Source organism: Solanum verrucosum, unplaced genomic scaffold (genome assembly GCF_900185275.1).
Source record: "Solanum verrucosum unplaced genomic scaffold, falcon-dt-bn FXZP01000028.1, whole genome shotgun sequence".
Classification (NCBI taxonomy): Eukaryota; Viridiplantae; Streptophyta; class Magnoliopsida; order Solanales; family Solanaceae; genus Solanum; species Solanum verrucosum.
The window spans coordinates 133,002-153,832 of NW_026020183.1; the positions used below are offsets into that span (position 1 = coordinate 133,002).

General features: G+C 34.6%; 2 protein-coding genes across 2 annotated transcripts in view; one reads left to right on the forward strand and one right to left on the reverse strand.

Annotated features, from left to right (window-relative positions):
* Positions 1-2,762: 2,762 nt before the first annotated feature.
* On the reverse strand, positions 2,763-3,290 carry LOC125829271 (uncharacterized). Its single transcript, XM_049508521.1, has one exon. It carries the CDS (start codon positions 3,288-3,290, stop codon positions 2,763-2,765), a length of 528 nt encoding a protein of 175 aa, XP_049364478.1.
* Positions 3,291-12,383: 9,093 nt separating this feature from the next.
* Positions 12,384-20,831, forward strand: part of LOC125829230 (vacuolar sorting protein 3) — a 32,336-nt gene continuing 23,888 nt past the window's right edge. Inside the window, 2 exon segments of the mRNA XM_049508477.1 lie at positions 12,384-13,178; positions 13,181-13,359. Of these exon segments, the coding sequence (XP_049364434.1) occupies positions 12,404-13,178; positions 13,181-13,359 (954 nt within the window). The 5' untranslated portion in view covers positions 12,384-12,403.

A 20,831-nucleotide genomic window follows, 5' to 3' on the forward strand; every position in this document is an offset into this window, starting at 1 on the left:
TGGCCTTCACGGACCCTACCACGGGACATGTGGAGGACCATGGACCGTGAAGGTCCTTGTGGTCCTCACTTAGGCTTGAGGGTCTGAGGGCTAGTCTAGGGGGAGTTACTGCCTAACTTTTTACGGACGCCACCACGGTCTGTTGTCAAGACCACGGCCCGTGAAGGGACCCATAGTCTGACTCACGGCCTTGTGGAGTCCAACTCTCCACCACGGGTAGATCAATGAACCGTGGTCCCTATCATGGTCCGTGAACCCTGTCGTGGTTCACTGTTTCAGGTAATTTTCTGGGTCTGGTTTTCGAGGTGTTACAATACTTAGGGCTAAGCTTGCCCCACTTCTCAAATCATATCACGCCCTTCATAGGCGACAGACAAAGGAAAACCCGATCACCAGTTGAAAATCTTAAGGGAAGATGCATACGATCAGCATAACTCTGGTGTCTACTCTACTTAAGGGAAGATGCATACGATCAGCATAGAGAGTGTGCACACTCTCTTGAAGGAAAGTGATGAGTCCACAAATTGGACACATATCATTTTTTGATTGGTAACTTTATAATTAGTTAGTACACATATTTATTGATGATAAAACTTATATATATTTAATTATATTTATTTCTTTCTTTGTAATAAAAATATTTGTACTATACAATAAGTTTTTGCAACTCTTATGTATTTTTTCATGTAGTAGAGAGTATTATTGAAGAGCAAACTATAACCAACGTACTTGTTATCTTTTTAAAAACCACATTTTTTTTCACAAAAAAACATTAATTGACTGATCCACAAAAAAAGGAAAAAATTGTGTTTTGTTATGTCATTGTTCTTCTTATATAGGTGTGATCTAAAATGGAACCATGATTGAGTTTAGTCATCTACATCAAAATAATTATTTTCTTTATTTTCAAGGAACCTATTTTCTTACCAGACCTACAGTAAAAAGATTGAAAAACATTTTATATCAAACATAATTATATAGAAGAAATGAAGAATCCACTATTTTGATCCAAAAACAAATGTAACATTACATTTACATGAGGAAACACAATAAAACAAAGAAACCAACAACAAATACGGGGGAGCAAATAGGAGACTTGACTATTCTTCAAAGGAGTGGAGCTACAACCTATTAAGAGTGTGCAAGTGAACACCCTTAGTCGAAAAATTATGTTGTTTATGTAAGTTGAGATATATATATATATAAAGAGAATCCTAAGCCTGCCTATGTGTCACCCTTAGAGTTCAGGAATTTATTTTTATATTTTTCTTCATATTTTTAGATTTTCTACCCCTATTTTATTTTTACCTTTAAACTCGCTTCATCAACTCTTGTATCCCTTCAGACTGTTGTATCCCTTCAGATGCATCTCTTCAGGAATGAACTATAAAAAACTAGGTAAATCATACTCATTATTGTATCTTCATTCTTCGTGAAAAATCAATTCCTTGGAAGTCTACTTTGGATATTCACAAAAAAAAAATGAAACAATACTTTAATCTCCTTGTTACTTTTTTCCTCCATTCAACAAGTTAAAAGAAAAACCATTCAACTACTCAATTGTTAAACAATTTATCACAATCATGAAATTTTTTTGGTTCATACCTAGTGTCATTCCCCGAGGCTACCCCCTAGATGTAACACGGGACCTAGGATCACAAGTGACCCCAAGATAACCATGAGTCTGGCATACCACAAGCATACTGAATATACAATAAGATAAGTGAAAGCATAACTAATAAATGAGTCAAAACTAAAGGATTCCAACGAAAATATATCTGAATATCTGAGGGAAACAACCCCAAAACACTTAACACTGACTCTATGTCTGAAAGTCTCTACTACAGATGAGTTGCTGAGACAAGTCCCCAGCTAACTCAAAAAGATACTGAAAGACTGAAAGTAATCTAACTAAACTAAGCATAAAAAATTTCCTCGAACTATGAGGACTCACCACTGAAGTTGCTGGGTATGGGCTGGAAATCGTACTAAGCGTGATCCGGATGCTAATCGCCTGAACCTACATCATAAGACAAGGTAACGCAAAGTATGCGTTAGTACTTTGAATGTACTGAGCAAGCATGATATAGATACTAAGCCAAATGATATAAACAGAACTATATAATACTTATAATATAGACTGAGCATGTCAATAGGTTGTATTGACAAAAAAAAGTCACAACCCATTAGAAAAGTCACAATCCTTCAATGTGAAAAGGTATTTTCTATTTGATATATTTTATAATATAAATAAATATAGTATGAAATATTTTATAGGATTTGGACTAAAAGTTTTGGAGTTAGTACTTATCCAATTTCTTTGAGATAATCAAAAAATCAAGCCAATGGTGTATAAAGTTGTAACTTACTATAGGGAGTTATTTAGTGGAGTCAACCCATCACTGGGTGTACCTATTTTCAATAGATACTTATCGGGGAGATATCCATTCTTGTTTGAACCTTAGAGGGAAAATAAATTAGTGCCTTGTGAAATGGCATAGCTAAATCAAAAAGGAATGAAACCGCATGTACAAAAAGGGGATTGCGCAAACTAAATTAAGAATTTGAAGAATCATCATACTCTATAGTGCAAATATTCCAATCTTCAACTATTACAACTATATTTTTATTTTTTTGGCAAATTTATCACTAGACAGAGTGTGTAACAGACTTTTATTAGAAATAAAAAAAAATCACAAGCAAAGGGGTTAGACCTTACCTTATCATTCCTAATGAGGTAACAAAAATAGTTGGACCTTTCACTAAGCACGAATCTGAGAAAGTAATTTGAACATTAAACTTGAAGATCTAGGATCCCAATATAGCCCAATTTCATCACCATCGCCCAATCTGTGGTCGTTGAATAATTCGATGCATGAAAGAGAAAAGTCATCATTGTACAACTTCTTTAAGAAAACACTTTCACCTTCATACTTCTTAGGGACAATCTCCTTAGTTAAATCCCACACATCAATAGGCACATCATACCCATTCTCCAAACTTTTAGCTGCATCCAATGTCCAGTATCGAAGAATGTACTCAAATGTCTCAAAAAATGGAATCACCAGCTTTCCTAAAACGATCTCATCACGGGTTATCCTTTTCTTGATCTGCCAGGGGTTTTCCAAGTTTATTTTCGGGGGAGGGTATACGTCCCTTATCTCAATAAGTTCTCGAGTCACTACATATGGAGTGTTGTTAAGTTTGCAAGCTTCTTCTTCAGCTTTTGATGGGAAAAAATTGTAAAAGAATGTCTTCTTAAGGCTAAGCAAAGGCGTTTGATGAGACATTGAAGAAATTGTTGGGAGGATAGCTGAAAATAAGAGAGGCGGTAACACTCTATTTATAATAGTAAAATTAGGTTTTAATTTCTATTCCAACCTTGAGCAGAAAACATAGAATTTTGGATGATAACTATTGGTCAAATTGGTAATAAATATCCCAGATATATTTTATTTTTTTGACAAAATGGGTCTTTTAAATTTTTTCCTTTTATATCTCTCTCTGTATTGGCAAACATTTTTCCTCTTCTCTCCTTAAATATTTCTTTTCACTGAAAATTGGATCTTCTTGGAGCGTGTTTTTTTTTCCGCAAAAAACTATTATCCAGCTTCATGATTTTTATCTAACTAGTATTTACATATTTTTGAAGCTCCATTTCTATTGAATTTTTGCTCAACTTATATTTACTATGCAACATATATATTGCTATATATTTACAGCTCATCTATTATCTTATCTCTTTTTATATCTTAATTCTATATATGTAAATAGAATAATAAATTATCATACTCTTTAAAGTCAACATTATATATGATAAATTTATATAAGCTCATTCATCTCATTTGACTTTAAAACACACATCTATATTTTCTAATATATGAAATTTTCATACATTTCAAATATATTTGTTTATTTACTTATTTATTTTATCGTATGATAAATATGTTACTATTAAGTTTGTTTCATACATGTTATAGGCGTATATATGGTGTGCCTTGTATTTTTACCCTCTTTCTCAAATAAATGGAAGTCTTTCTTATCGTCATTTTATAAAGCAAATAAATGAATAAAATATCCTCAATTACTTTTCCAAATCTGAGTTTCAGGACTATCTTCGAATAGGCTCTGACAGGTGCTTAACACCTCCCCCTCGAGTAGCAAAAATCCTTACCTAGAATCTCACTGGATTCACAAATCAAAACATAGTTTACATTTAGATTTTTAAAAAAAAAAAAAAATCTAATATGTTCCTTAAAATTAGGAGGCGACTCTAAACAGTTTTCAAATCAGAGGCATGTTCATTTTATGTGGTGAACTATTTCAACCACTATCGAAAATGGGGTGTGATAATTAGCAGCTCGAATATCTATAGTTGATTTACAACATTTTTCAAATGGATTATCTTTTGAACCTCTAATATCATATATTAGTATGTAATTTGTTTTACACGCCCTTGATGTTGGTATAGCCTTTGGCGCAATGGAAGGACTAAGGAGTCTTCAAAAGTGTTAATGAGGTGGAGAGATCGAATTTAGTTATATTTTATTTTTTTTATTCGTCAAACTCACTTTCATATAATTCACACACCCCTCTACAATGAAATTTTGTGGATTCACCTAATCTCACTAGTTCACCTTTCTTTTTAACTATTTTTTAATTACCTGTCTCCCAGGGTCACTCGCTTAGACCAAATTTATATATTACTTTATTTTTTAGGAGTCATTAGATACTACTTATTTAATAATTATTTTATTCATTTCAGTTATGTGGCATCATTGAAATTTTGAGAGTCTACTCAATTTTAAATCAATTTTTATGTCTTCGAAATATTCAATTGACAATTTTTGTGATTTATTTTTTTATGTATTTTTCAAATATATATATTTAATTTTAAAAAAAAAACCTTAAGCTTCTATTTCCGAATTCACGACGAAAATTTAAAATTTTGAATCTCAAAATTTTAATCATGTCACATAAATTGGGACAGAGAAAATACTAAAGTTAACTGAAACTTTAATTTGAATATTTATTTGTATTAAATATAAAATAATATTCCAATGAGTTTCAACTAAAAGAACTAGAAGAAGAAGATATACATAATTACACTTTTTCATTTTCTCCTAATGTCACGATACAAAGTATACCCAAGATGTGACATGACATATAGAACCCCGACAGGCCCTACGGAATCCACTTGACACACATACAAAAAATGAAATAGACAAATGTAGAATTGAAGTAAAAAGTCTCATGTAATAGAATAGTTTGACATAAAAGCATAAGCCTAATCATAGTCTTGACAAGTCAATATAATACATCAAAAGTAGTGGTTGGGATGTAATCCATACACCACATACAACATTTGAAAACTAAAGACATATTAAAACATAGTAAAGGTGACATGGTCCTCGAAACATGATGACTCACCAAGCCTTCACAGTCAAGCAATCAACTGCCACGAGAGGGAGTAGGAGAAGCGTGCATTATAACACAATATAGGCACAAGTATGCATAGTACATGAAATGTACAAAGTATGAAAAAATGTATGAAAACATGAAACATGAGCATATGAGAACATTAGAACGTGATATGCATGACCAAGCTAAATCATAGTAAAAGCCTTTGAAAGAATCATAAGTCATGAACATGGTCAATGCATCTTAAAACCTAATAAAAGCTTCATAAAATTCTTTGAAAGAAACTTTAGTTCATTATGTGGAAAATTAGCTTTAACAGAATATACCATGCAAGCTATAACACGGAATCTGATGTAACTCTTACACCAAAAAGAGAGAGTCTACTTGCCAAGGTAGAACTCTGTATCATTTATTCATATATTGTTTATGGATCCACTAGCTAGGTCATTGAAGACAATCCTATGGGGCACGTAGTTTGGAACTAGAGGTTGCTACTAGAAACTACCCTATTTGAGTCTCCGCATCAAGTTCTCTCGATGCTAAGTTAAATCCCAACGGAATAGACAAAGTCAATTATCAAAGCATAGCATTGGGATAGGAATTGATCACCATACTAATCCAAATCATATAGTCATCATAGAGTAGCTCCTTGAGTCATGAATCATGCATGTGTGAGAAAACCTTTCAGTAAATCATGATTTCTTAATATGTGATAAAACCTTTCACAATTTCTTTGATGCTTATATTAAAACAACCTTAGATTATGAACATCTTTTTAATCATAAAGCATGCATAAACTTTCATAAATCATATTCATATCTTCATTAATTCATATCTTCATAGATTCATAGTTAAAATCATAAATAATGCATGAGTCTATATAAAATAAATTGAAAAATATGTGATTGAATCTAAACATGCATAGGAACATTGAATTTGAACAATTAAATCAAAATCAAATAAGACCCATGGATATCGCATGAACCTTAATCAAAATTAGGTGAAATTGAATTGGGACTTGGAGATTTTTTAGGACCCAATGGATGAATGGAATCCATTGGTTAATTCCCACACACCTTGATAATCAAGGCCCAAAAGCAATGAAGAAAAAGAATACTTGAAGCTTGAAACCCTAACTTTCATTCTTAAGCTTGAGAGAGAATTGGGGAGGATGAACTTGGATGAGAATTGGGCATTTGAGAGAATGAAAGTATTTTGGTAGAATTAGATATTGAAAGGTAGTTATATGTCTTAGAATTTGGGTCAAACCGGCATAATATAGGTATTAAATGCATAGGAAAAGACCTAAATACCCTTAAGAATTACTGTTGGATGGCTTCTACGATCCGTAAGACATCATGCGACCCGTACTGGTCAGCCATAGAACCAACTTCAAAAACCCAAAATTCCTTCAACTTCCCACGAAACCAATATACGATTCTTTAAATGATGCACATATTTTTTTATTTTAAAAACAATTTTACATGTGGCTTATTTAAACATGTTATTGAACTTCTATTCTTACATTTTTCACAAAAAAAATTATCTTAAAGGTTATCTCCAAAAATATTAACGTCAATCTAAGTTTTGAAGGTATAATTTTTTTTTTAAAAAAAGTATGTGTTTAATATTATTGTTCTTCTTTCTAAAGGTGATTCATTTCTCAGATTTTGCATTCAACTTAATTATTATCCACGTGATATTTCAAATGAGGATTTATAGAGATGGAGTTTTATTGATTTATTTAACTTAATTCAATTTTATTATTTTTAATTTCAAAACGAAAAATAGTTTTTTTGCGTACTATTGTTGAAATACGTCACAATAGGTGAAATTGCATTAAACTTACATCAAATTCATTTTATTTAATTAATTATACGTGTTTGCATATGAATATTATGTATGCTTGTAAATATCTAAACACAAGTCCAATTAAATTTAACATTACATAACTCAAGGGAGTTAGCCGAGCACCTTTACAATAAGTTTTTGCAAATCATTATGTATTTTCTTTGCATGTAGTAGAGAGTATTATTGAAGAGAAAACTATAACCAACGTACTTGATATCTTTTTAAAAACCAGATTTTTTCACCCAACTAAACACTAATTGACTGACCCACAAAAAAAAGGAAAAAGTTGTGTTTTGTTATGTCATTGTTCTTCTTATATAGGTGTTGATCTAAAGTAGAGACATGACTGAGTATAGTCATCTGCTTCGAAATAATTTTTATTTTTATTTTCAAGGAACTTATTTTCTTACCCGACCTATAGTAAAAAGATTGAAAAACATTTCATATCAAACAAAAGTAACTAGAGGAAATGAAGGATCCACTATTTTGATCCAAAAACTCCAATAACATTACATTTACATGAGGAAAAAACAATAAAACAAAGAAACCAACAACAAAAAGGGGGAGAAAATGGGAGACTTGACTATTCTTCACAGGGGCGGAGCTACAACCTATTAAGAGTGTGCAAGTAAACACCCTTAGTCGAAAAATTATGTTGTTTATGTAAGTTGAAATCATATATATATAAAGAGAATCCTAAGCTTGCCTATGTGGCACCCTTAGAGTTTAGGAAATTATTTTTATATTTTTCTTCATATTTCTAGGTTTTCTACCCCTATTTTATTTTTACCTTTGAACTTGCTTCGTCAACTCTTGTATCCCTTCAGACTGTTATATCCCTTCAGATGCGTCTCTTAAGGAATGACCTATAAAAAACTAGGTAAATCATACCTATTGTTGTATCTTCTTTCTTCGTGACAAATCTCATCCTAATTTTTAGGTGACTTCGTCAATTCCTTGGAAGTCTACTTTGGATCTTCACAAAAAAAAACTTTAATCTCCTTGTTGCTTTTTTCCTCCATTCACAACAAGTTAAAAGAAAACTATCCAATTGCTCAATTGTTAAACAATTTATCATAACCATGAAATTTTTTTGGTTCATACCTACTGTCACACCCCAAGGCTAACACCTAGATGTAACACGGGACCTAGGATCACAAGTGACCCCAAGCTAATACATCAAAAGAAGTGGTTGAGATGTAACTCATACACCATGTACAACATCCAAAAAGTAAAGACAAAATAAAGCATAGTAAAGGTGACATGGTCCTCGTAGCATGAGGATTCACCAAGTTTTCATGGTTAAGCAATCAACTAGCAATGAGTGGGCATATGAGAAGCGTCAAACCCTACATCATAACACAATGTATGCACACGTATGCATTGTACATAGAATGTACTAAATATGGGTAAATGCATAAAAACGTGAAACATGAGCATATGAAAATGCTAGAACATGATATGCATGACCAAGCTAAATCATAGTAAAAGTCTTTAAAAGAATTACAAGTCATGAACATGGTCAATGCATCTTAAAACATAATGAAAGCTTCATAAAAATCTTTGAAAAAACTTTTGTTCATTTTGTGGGATATTAGTTTTAAATGACAATAGACCATGCAAGCTATAACATGGAATTCAGTGTAACTCCCACACCGAGAAGGGAGAGTCTACTTGTAAAGGTAGAACTCTGTATCATTCATTCATATGTTATTTGTGGATTCACTAGCTAGGTCATTTAAGACAATCATACGAGGGTACATAGTTTGGAACTAGAGGTTGCTACTAGAGACTACTCTATTTGAGCCTCCACCTCAAGTCCTCTCGGTGTTAAGTAAATCCCAATGGAATAGACAAAATCAATTATCAAAGTATAACACTAGGATAGGATATTATCAACATACCAATCCAAATCATAAAGTCATTATAGAGTAGCTCCTTGAATAATGATTCATGCATGTGTGAGAAAATATTTCACTAAATCATGATTTTTTAATATGTGAGAAAACCCTTCACAATTTCTTTGATGCTTATCTTAAAAGCAATCTTAGATCATGAACATCTTTTAAATCATAAATCATGCATACAATTTCATAAATTATATGCATACCTTCATAAATTCACATCTTCATAGATTCATAGTCAAAATCCTGAATAATGTATGAGTCTAAATAAAATCAATTGAAAAACATGAAATTGAATCTAAACATACATAGGAAGATTGAATTTGAACAATTCAATCAAAATCAAATAAGACCCATGGAGATTGCATAAACCCTAATCAAAATTAGGTGAAATTGAATTGAAACTTGGAGATCTTTTGGGACCAATGGATGAATGAAATCCATTGGTGAATTCTCACATACCTTCATAAACGAAGCCCAAAAGAAATGGAGAAAAAAGAGACTTGAAGCTTGAAACCCTAGCTTTCTCGCTTAAGCTTGAGAGAGAATGAACTTGATGGGAATTGGGGATATGAGAGGATGAAAGGGTTTGGGTAGAATTATGAGTTGAAAGGTAGTTATAAATTTCAAATCTTGGGTTTAAGCGACATAGTATAGGTATTAAGTGCATGAAAAAAGGACTCAAATACCCTTAAGAGTAACTGCGGATGGCTTCTACGATACTTCCTACGGCTCGTACTGGTCAACTGTAGAACCAACTTTAGAAACCCAAAATTCTTTCAACTTCCCATGAAACCAATCTACGATCCATCGTGCAATATATGATCTGTATATCCCTTTCGTAGAACCCAATTTTAAGTTCAAAATTTCACCAACTCTGAATAACTTGTATGGGTGCCATCTACGTCCTGTCTAAATTCCTATAGCTCGTCTTGGATACTCGTAGGTTCAACTAGGGGTGTGCATTCGGTTTTTCGATTTGGATTTTCGGTTTTTGGTTTTGTAAAAGTGTAACCCAATCCGATCCAAAATAAATTTGGTTTGATTTGATTTTCCCTTATTCGGTTCGGCTTTTTCGGTTTGGTTATTCGGTTATGTCAATAATTAATAATATAACCAAAGTAATAATATTTAATCCCTTAAATATACTTTCTAATATAAATCATTAGTAAAACTTGAAACACAATACTTATAAGTATATCTATTATAGATGTAATTCAAACAAAAATATAAATGTAATCATCATGAAATGCAATAACCAAAAATGGACAAAAGTGGTTAACTCCAACTTAATTATAAACCTAAACATTATATATATATAATATATATAATTCGGTTTTTTTGGTTTTTATTTTTTAAAACCCGAAACCAAACCAAAAAACCAAATAAAGTAATTTATTAATCCAAAATCAATCCGAAAAATAAAAAACCAATCCAAATAAAAATTCGGTTTGATTTGGTTTGGTTATTCGGTTTAATCCAAATAGTGCACACCCCTAGGTTAAACTTTAGAAACTTGAGTTTTTATGACTCAATTTTAGGTTCTATAGTTCACTTCCTACGACCCATAGAACTTCTTATGGTTTGTTGGTCAGTCTCGTAGACCACTACTTCATTAGATTTTCTGCACTTTTCTTTTCCAACTTAACTTTTTTGAATTCCAGGGTGTTACACTTGAGTAGGTTATTATGAGGTTTGAAAAAAAAAAAAGATTATAAAGAGTTAAGTTTTCCATAGTTTCATAGGTGAATCGGGAGATGAAACTTTTGATTAAAATTTTCACACATTTTTATCAAAACAAGAGAAATTTAACACACATCCATTAAAATAAAGAAATAGCAAAATCGATAGATTGAAAATAACTTTAAATTTAATTTAAAATATTTTTTATATTTTTATTTAAATGTGTGATATGTGTTCAGTAAAATCTCAACTCATTTATTATAAAATTATTATTTCACTTAATATAATTTATTATGTATTTTTTAGCAATTCAAACTGGGTATTGACAGTATTGCCGTTAGGTTGAGTAGGATGGATATAAATCCTACTCACTGAATTTTTTTGTTAGTTGCTTTTAAAAATTTTGCGCACCCTTCATAAAAAGTGTAGCTCCGCCACTGATTCTTCATTATTTTTTAAGAACATATAAAAGGAAAAAAAGAGCAATGAGCTTGAAGCGGTTCAACATAATGAGAGGCCTAAAGCCAAATTTTAGTTAGAGGCCTAAACTTTAAACAACCTTCATCTCTATTATTTTATATTTTTCTAACTTCTTAGGTGCAATTATTACTTAGTTTCTTTTATATATGATTTATTTGATTTTTTTTTCAATTATTAGTCTTAGGTGAGATTTTATTAATTCATCATTGAAAAACATTCTTTCATTGAGACAATCATTATATGAATTGTTAATATAATTCTACAATAAGTTGACAAATTTTAGATAATAATATAAGTTAGAATCATAAAATGTGATTCAAGAATATAAAAATAATTAATTTTTCTAAGAAAAAATTAACACATAATTTAATTTTGATAAAAATACGAGAATCGAAAAATTGAGGGCCTAATGCATATGCCTTTTTGAAGCATAGAGCCACCCCTAATGGGCCATTTGCTACTTTTTGCTCTTTAAATTTTCCTAGAAATTCCCTTTTGGTAACAAACTCTACTCACCACCAAAAGATATAATGTAACGGATGTGGCTGTTCCTCTCTTAACCAAAGATCTCGGGTTTGAGTTTTGATATGAAAAATCCTTGATAAAGAGTGTTTCTCCCGAATGAAGCCCTATGCGGCACAAATTCAAAATAATCGGGCTCCAATGGGGTACTGGACACTTGATAGGAAACCAAAACAAACAAACTCTACTCTAAACTCATTGATATCCAATGCGAATACTCGACACCGAATAGGAAACCAAAACAAATAAAACAAACCATACTATAAACCCATCAGATAGGAAACCAAAACAAACAAACAACCTCTATTCTTAAGCCACTCTGTTCTAATACAAGTATCAAACACCGAATAAGAAACCAAAACAAACAAATAAACTCTACTCTAAACCCACTTGCGCCACTCTCTCCCTCCATGCTTCATCATCAATAACTAAAAATACAAAGATTGAGGTTCCAGTCCACACCGGCAAAAACATTTTACAAACAGTACATTAATCTTATTGAGATCTCATTCATAAGAAAAACGCAGAACCAGAACAATTCTATGGCGAATTCGAAATCCAAACCCAAATCTCATTCCCGGAACGTTCTTCAACTTTTCGCCGGCTTAAACCCTTCAATTCCTCAACTTCCTCCGATTCGTTCTTTAGCAATCACCACTAATTCCGATTCCCAAACCCTAGTTTTTGTCGGAACAGTCTCCGGAGACGTTATTTCCCTCTCACTGAACCCCAATTCCGGTTTATCACTCTTCCTGCGGGTCAACATCATTGGTAAACCCGTCACTTCGATCCACGTTATTAGTCATATAAAAAAACTCATTGTTCTCTCCGACGGCTTTATATATATGCTCGACTTGAATTCACTTGAACCAGTTCGAAAATTGAGTCTGTTGAAGAATGTTAATGTAGTAAGTAAGAGATTTTTTAGCAGTTTAAACAATGGGATTAAAGGAAAAGAAGATGGCTGTTTTTTCGCAGTTGCAGTGGGGAAGAAGTTGGTGCTTGTTGAGCTGGTTTTGAGTGGTTCTCCTGTAATTTTGAAGGAAGTTCAGGGTGATTTTACCGACGGGATAATGTGTTTATCATGGGTTGATGACTCTGTTTTTGTTGGAACTAGGACTGTTTACTATTTGTATTCGTATGCAAGTGGGCAGTGTGGTGTGATATTCTCATTGCCCGATCCATCTGTGCTCCCAAGGATGAAGTTGTTAGCAAAGGAGTGGAAGGTGATGTTAATGGTGGATAATGTCGGTGTTATTGTGGATAGTGAAGGACAGCCTGTGGGTGGTAGTTTAGTTTTCAGCGAAGCTCCAGAGACCATGGGGAGATAGGGGCATATGTTGTGGTGGTAAGGAGTGGGAAGTTGGAGCTGTATCATAAGAAATCGGGGAATTATGTTCAGCGAGTTCAAATTGTTGGGGAAGTAGGTAGTCCTTGTGTTGTGGCTGATGAGGAGGATGGAAGAGGAAAGCTTGTCGTTGTTGCAACAGGCTCAAAGGTAATATACATTATTTTCTCTGAGATGGTTTGTTCAGGCTAGCTTGCGCAAAGAAATATAAAAACTTTTGATAACTTTAATTATAAAAAGTCCGCACTTGATGCTTTCTAAGTTTCTAGTCTTAAGAACTAATGCACTCAATTGGTTAAGGGGTGATGAAACCTTTGCTTCTGCTGAATCAGCCCATGCATAACTTGCAAGTAATGTGATATTATTGAATAGAATTGGACTTTCATCCCGGGAAGCACTAGTGTAGTGCTCTATGAGGGACCGTAGAGCTGTGAACATGCTAATAGATACTTGCTTAAGCTAGAATTTCAAGGTGATCTTTTTGATAGTTTCAACAATTTTTTTTTTGATGAAGTAAAGATTTCCATTGTTGGCATCAAGGAGACGCATGTAAGTTACAAAAGAGTAGTAGCAAAAATAACTAAGAAGCTCCATTACAGACACTATACTAATGACAAGGAGCTAGCCAAGTTCGAAAGGGTATCCAGGGAACCTATAGGGGACAAATAAACCCAGCTATATAGATACATAAAGCATTAAGCTCTTAGAGATCGGTAGATAGTTGATATCCCATCAAAGTATCTTCTATTTATCTCATTCCATATACTCCAACAAATATCTGCTGGTATCATCTTCCATAGTATGTTGATGGGGCTATTAACTTTCCATTTGCTCCAGCTTTTAAATGCATCTTTGATGTTTTGTGGCATGACCCATCTGAGCCCAAAAAGTGTTATAAACATGCTCCATAGATCTAATGCCACAGGGCTTTGTAGAAAAAAGTGGCTATGTGTTTCTGTTTCCCCAGGCACATATAGCATCTGATGACCATTCAAAACTTCCTCTTTGCTGGGTTGTCTTGTGTCAAACATGCTTCATGCATGTAGTCCAACTGAAGCAACTTATCTTGTGGGGGGGGGGGGGGGATTTGCTCTCATCACCAACTCTCTGTGATTGTGCTGAGTGGACCTAGAAATTTGTAGGCCGTCTTCATTAAGAATTTCTTTTTATCTATAACTTCCCATTCCCATTTGAATTGGTCTGGGCCTAGGGGGTTGATGTTTGCATAGTGAAGTGTTGCTAGCATATTTATCATTTCCTCTAACTCCCAATCTTGTAGGTTCCTTCTGATGATTAGGTTCCAAACATTTCCTTCCCTGTTTTGTTGGACTATTGAGTCAGGGTCACTAGCTATCTGAGAAAAGTTGGGGAAGTCGGACATTAAAGGAGAATTTCCAAGCCATTTGTCTTTCTAAAAACTGATTCTCTGGCCATTTCCTACTACAAGATGGTGAAACTGTGAGAACTGTTCCCATAGCTTGCACATATACTTCCATACTCCCACCCCATATGGTTCATCTGGCAGCTTTGATCTCCTGTGATTCAGTGCTCCATGCTTGGCAATTATGATTTCCCTCCATAAGCTTTGCTCTTCTTGTGTGTATCTCCATAGCCACTTCATTCGGAGGCACTTGTTGTGCAAGGCTAAATCGTTTATGCCCAACCCCCTAGCCTCTTAGGTAATATGACTTCGTCCCACTCGACTAGGTGAAATTTGTGCACATTGCTGTTTCCTTCCCAAAGGATATCCCTTCTTGTTCTGTCAAGTTTTTCCTATACCTTGCTAGGAATGGGGTGGAGTAGATATGGAAGTATGTCATCTGTTGTATGCAGATGATACTGTGATATTTTGTGAAGCTATAGCTGAACAAATTTGCTATATCAGGATGATACTAATTGTTTTTGAAGCCAAATCTGGTTTAAGCGTTAACTGGAGGAAAAGTAACCTCTTTCCTATTAAAGAAGTGGTTTCCTATTAAAGAAGTGGTGCAGAAGGAGGAACTAGCTGGTATCTTGGGGTGTAAGGTAGACAAATTACCAACAGTCTATCTAGGCATGCCATTAGGCAACAAACACAAAGAATTGATTATCTGGGATAGGATTTTGGAAAAGACGGAAAAGAAGTTGGCAAACTGGAAGACGTAATACTTTTCTCTTGGAGGCAGGCTCACTTTGATAAATGCAGTTCTGGACTCGCTTCCCACATATGTGATGTCCCTATTCCCTATTCCAATAAGTGTGGTCAAGAAGTTGGACCGATTAAGAAGAAATTTTCTTTGGTTTGGGAACAAGGAGGGAAAGGGGTATCATTTGGTAGAATGGAAGACTGCACAATTACACAAGGAGGCTGGTGGTTTAGGAGTCAGGAATCTGAAACTGCAGAATGATTGCTTGCTCATGAAATGGTTATGGAGATTAAATGGAAATGATCATGCTCTATGGAAGGAGGTAATCCTGAATAAGTATGGCCAGACAGAGCAATGGTGTACCAATGCAGTATCAACCACCTACGAAACATCGGTATGGAGATCTATAAGGAATCTTTGGCCTAGACTAGTAAAGAATTCATGTTATGAGGTGGGTGCTGGGAACAAAATACTATTTTGGAAGGACCTATGGATTGGACAAGAAGTTGTAATGCAAGTTTTCCCTGATCTGGCCAATATATGCACTAACCTTGAGGTTACAGTGGCTGATAGCTGGTCCCCACAGGGATGGAACTTCTTCTTCAGGGGGCATCTTAATGACTGGGAAGTAGGCTGGTTTGTGGAGCTATTGCAGATGATTGATGGTTTCAAAGGCACTACTGTAGAGGATGACACTTTTAGATGGAAACATGATAAGGATGGCAAGTTCTCTGTAGGTAGAATTTATAGGAAAGATGTATCCTGGATGCCTGAAAACAAAATAGGCCCTTGGAAGCATGTATGGAAAAGTATGGCTCCTACTAAGGTCAAGTGCTTTGCTTGATTAGTAATCAGGAAAGCTTGCCTCACTCATGAGATCCTGCAGAAAAAGGGATTGCCAATTGTGTCCAGATGCATGTTATGAGACAAATAATCATCTGTTCCTCCATTGTAAAGTCACATCTCAGCTTTGGACTATGTTTCTCAGTTTAACAGAGACAAAATGGTCAATGCCAGAGCACACAGCAGACTTGTTAAGTTGCTGGATTAGGAGAGGGGGAAGCAAGACACAGAAGAAGTGGTGGAGAATAATCCCACACTGTATCTGGTGGACTATCTGGAGGGAGAGTAATGGAAGAAACTTTGAAGATAGATTCAACAACATTCAGAAAATCAAAGAGAGCTGCATAGCAACTTTCTACTTTTGGTGTAAAGAACATTGTATAGAAAATGCTGAACAATTAGTAGATCTTTTAGGATTACTGTAATTAGTTTCTCGTTCTAGCTTGTTACTACCTTTTTGGAGGTCTCCAGCATACCTTAATGCTGAGGAATACAACATTACCAGTTTAAAAAAAAATAGACATATTATAAGTTGGACTGCTATCTAGCACACTACTGATTAGAGTAAGTCAACCTCCCATAGATAAATACTGCATTTGCCAAGAGGCCTGCCTCTTTTCAAATTTCTCTATGACTCCACTCCAGAAGCCTTCTGCTTTGAGCTTAGCTCCAAGAGGAAGTCCTAAATAGGTCATTGGAATTGCTCCAATGCTACACCCCAGGATGGCTATTAGTTCCTCTAGATTAAGCACTTCATTGACAAGGTTGATTACACTTTTCAACAAGTTAATGTGGAGACCTGAAATGGCTTCAAAAATCAAAAGAGTTTTAGGTTTATAAATAGGATCTGACTTCTTTCAGCCCCACAAATCAGTGTATCATCTACGTATAACAAATGGGAGATGTTGACTGCTCTATCCCTCCCTACATCAAAACCATTTATCCACTGCATTTGTTTGGCTTTGTCCAGTATTTTGCTCAGTCCCTCCATTGCTATTATGAACAGGAAAGGAGAGAGAGGATCACCTTGCCTTAATCCTCTCTGAGTCTGAGGGGAGAAGAATCCTACTAGGCTTCTGTAGATGAGGATTGAGTACTTAACTGTAGATATGTTGAATGTTATCCACTTGATCCGCCTTTCATTAAATCCCATTTACCTGAGGATAGAAATGAGGTAGGCCCAATTCAGCTGGTCCAATGCCTTCTCAATGTCTAACTTGCATAACAAACCAGCATTTTCCTTTTTTTACTGCCAGTCTAGGACCTCATTAGCTATGAGGGAAGCATCTGTAATTTGCCTCCCTTGAATAATGCATTATGATGATTTGAGACCAGGTTCCCAATCACTTTCTCTTATCTTTCTGTTGCAACAATCTTGTAAGTGCTGTCAATTAAACTAATTGGCATGTAGTCTCTCAACTCTATTGCTCCTTTCTTCTTGGGGATGAGTGCTATGAATGAAGCATTGCAAGATTTTACCGACCAACAATGTTGGTGATAATGTTGCAAGGCTGCTAACAAGTCCGACTTGATAAAGTCCCAAGATATCTGATAAAATGCCATAGTAAACCCATCAGGCCTAGGGGCCTTGTCAAGTACACTGGCATTTATGGCCGCTAATACTTCTTCCTCTTCAAAATAAATCCGCACCCGTCTGTGATAGCCCTCTTAATATCTTATTGGAGCTTTGTAACTAGTGGATGGTTTCCCATCGCATCAGCCTTTTCCAAGTGCACGAGGCTCCAACGAGGACATTGTTAGTGTTTTATTATTGGGTCAATAAATTGTAATAATGGAATGGGCGTTGGATTTGTGTGTGCAAGAAGTAATTTTGGTCCCAAACCAACTTATTTTTTTACCCAACATTAAAAGGAAAATGGATTAGGTCGCAGGTTCAAGCCCCACACCATGCAAAGCGAAGCCCGATATTTAAGTGGAGAAGGGTAGAGGGGCGGGCCCATTATTCACCGAGTTTAGAAGGCTGTGATTGGCCCAAAGGGCGGGTCTTTCTCGGTTATCAAAAAAAAAAAGGAAAATGGATCAACTTAAGTGACTCACGTGAGACCCAATCAAACTCTTTTAAACCATTATGTTGAAATTTGCGTTTAGTTATTGCAATAGTTTTTAGTAGAATAAGTTGTTTAGTTTAGGTGAATTTGAATTTTGAACTTTAGTTAGGTTGTTTGAGTAGTTGAGATATTTTATGTTGTTTTAAATTTCAAATTATGCGGATTATCTATTTTATGTTGGCTATTTAATGCTCCTCAATGCTTAATAAAATTATTGAAAGCTATTGAAGCCATTTCAATCCAAAGAAGGACCATCTTTTGTAGTAGGATGACCCAATGCCCCTTCCTAAATAGGTAGGCACATAGTATCAAAAAATATCCAGTGAAGCTTTCTTTTGTCTTCATCACCGCCTCCCCAAAAGTTAGCTAGCATTTTTTCCAACTGGTCAAGAACTCCTCAAGAACTCCCTTTGAAACTGGAATCCTTGCAAAGAAGGCTTATAGGCATCGAGAAAAGAACATGTTTGCAAAATCCACTGGATAACAATGCTTTCATCTCCTACCACTTTATTTTATACTCTATCCAAAAGATGAGTTTTTTTTTAGATTTAAATAGAGGTAGTCCTAGATCAATATATTAGATTTAGGAATCAAAGCAAGGTAAAAAAACCAAGAGTGGTATCAAGAGTCTCATTGATCTTAAGGGGTCTATGAGCTCTTACAAAGAACTACCATATCATTTTTAACCTGTAAGACTACTCTTTTACTCTTTTAACCTGTAAGGGCTACCCATTTTAACCCGTCAGGTCTATCATTTTCAACCTGTGCTTATTGTCCAAGCATAGGACTAATTTCAACAAATATCAATGTCAAGCAGTAGTCTCTCTTTGAATGCCCAAAAAATTTTCACTGTCAAATAATTTAAGAGGAAGATCAAGTGGACAAAGCCTGGGAGAATTATAGAAGTTCTACAATGCTGGAACATGGATGGAAATGAAGGAGAAAAGGAGAAGAGATGGAGGATTGTCCCAGCTTGCATTTCGTGGACAATTAGGAAGGAAAGGAATCAAAGATCATTTGAAGGAAAACAGAACAATATTCAGAAGATAAAGACAAACTTCCTAGGGCTTTACTATTTTTGGTGTAAGCAAGTAGTGATAGGAGATACTGAAGATGTGTTTAATGCTATTGATTGGCTGTAACTAGAAGATCTTAAGAATGATGTGAGTAAAACTTTTTCGAGGGGGACTATACTTTGATGTAGTATTACCTGTGAATATATAGAAGTAAATGTTACCTATCTCAAAAATCAATTTTTTTTATCAGATTTGATCAGTGAAAATGCAATCATATTTTATAACCTATGCCACATGTGTTGTTGTGATGGAAGAAAAAAAAAATACTTACAACAACACTAAGCCACTAAGCAAATTCTACACTTGTCCATATAAAAGCACTTTCGAAAGAAACTTCTACACAAGACAATGTCATCGAAGGTGTTTTTGAAGCAAAAATTCAAAAGAAGAAAAAGAGAGATCAGTATCCAAAAAAATGTGCAAGTTAAAAAAAACCAAGTGAAATTCAGCATCAACTTCTAGAGCACAAAATTGAGGAGGGGCAGTTTTTAAAATTGCAGTAACTAAAGCAAAGGAGCAGTGTTGAAATTTTTTAGCAGAATAAGTTGTTCAGTTTAGATGAATTTGAATTTTGAATTTTAGTTAGGTTGCTTGAGCAGTTGAGATATTTTAGGTTGTTTTAAATTTCAAATTATGTTGATTATCTATTTTATGTTGGCTATTTAAAACCCCTCAATGCTGAATAAAATTATTGATAGCTGTTGAAGCCATTTCAATCCAAAGAGGGACCATTTCAACCCTTTTTCGCTGCCCCATCTTTTTTAAAAAAACCAACACATTACAAACACTCCTATAGGGAAGTGTCTCATCAATTTGAAGGAGATGGCCTCCCGATTCTTAGACCACCATGCAGAGAAAGGAAAAGGCAAGGCAGGGAGGTCATGGACAACCGTAATTGTGTAGAACCCGAAAATTTAAACATACACCTAATTCCAGTGCACGAGGCAATTCCTATACACAAACAACCACTTGAAACAATGGAGGATGAGTTTGAGATACAAGGCTGCCCTGATTTTAGGCTAGGCTGGAAATTAGAGATGTTCAAAATCAAGCTCAAGGAGTGGAGCAGAAACAATTTTGGGGAACTACTCTACCAAACAATAGCTTATTGAATGAGTTAGCTGAACTGAATCAAATGTAGGAGTAGAGAGAACTTAATGAAGATGAAGTGATGATCAGGGCAACTGTGCTGGTGAAATTGGAGGAACTTGCTAAGAATGAAGAGGCAAGTTGAAGACAGAAATCCCAAGTACTTTGGTATTGGTTAAAGGAAGTAGACAAAAACACTATATTTTTCCAAACAATGACAACAACTCACAAGAAGCACAACACAATTTTAAAAAAAACTCACAAAAGGCACAACAACATTGACAAGTTACTAATTGGAATTTGGAGGAGCAGAAATTGTGCAATTTGAAGAAATAAAGAGAATCATGGTAGGATACTATGAAAATTTGTATACAGATACTGAATCTTGGAGGCCATGTTTTGACTACCCTAGCTGTCCT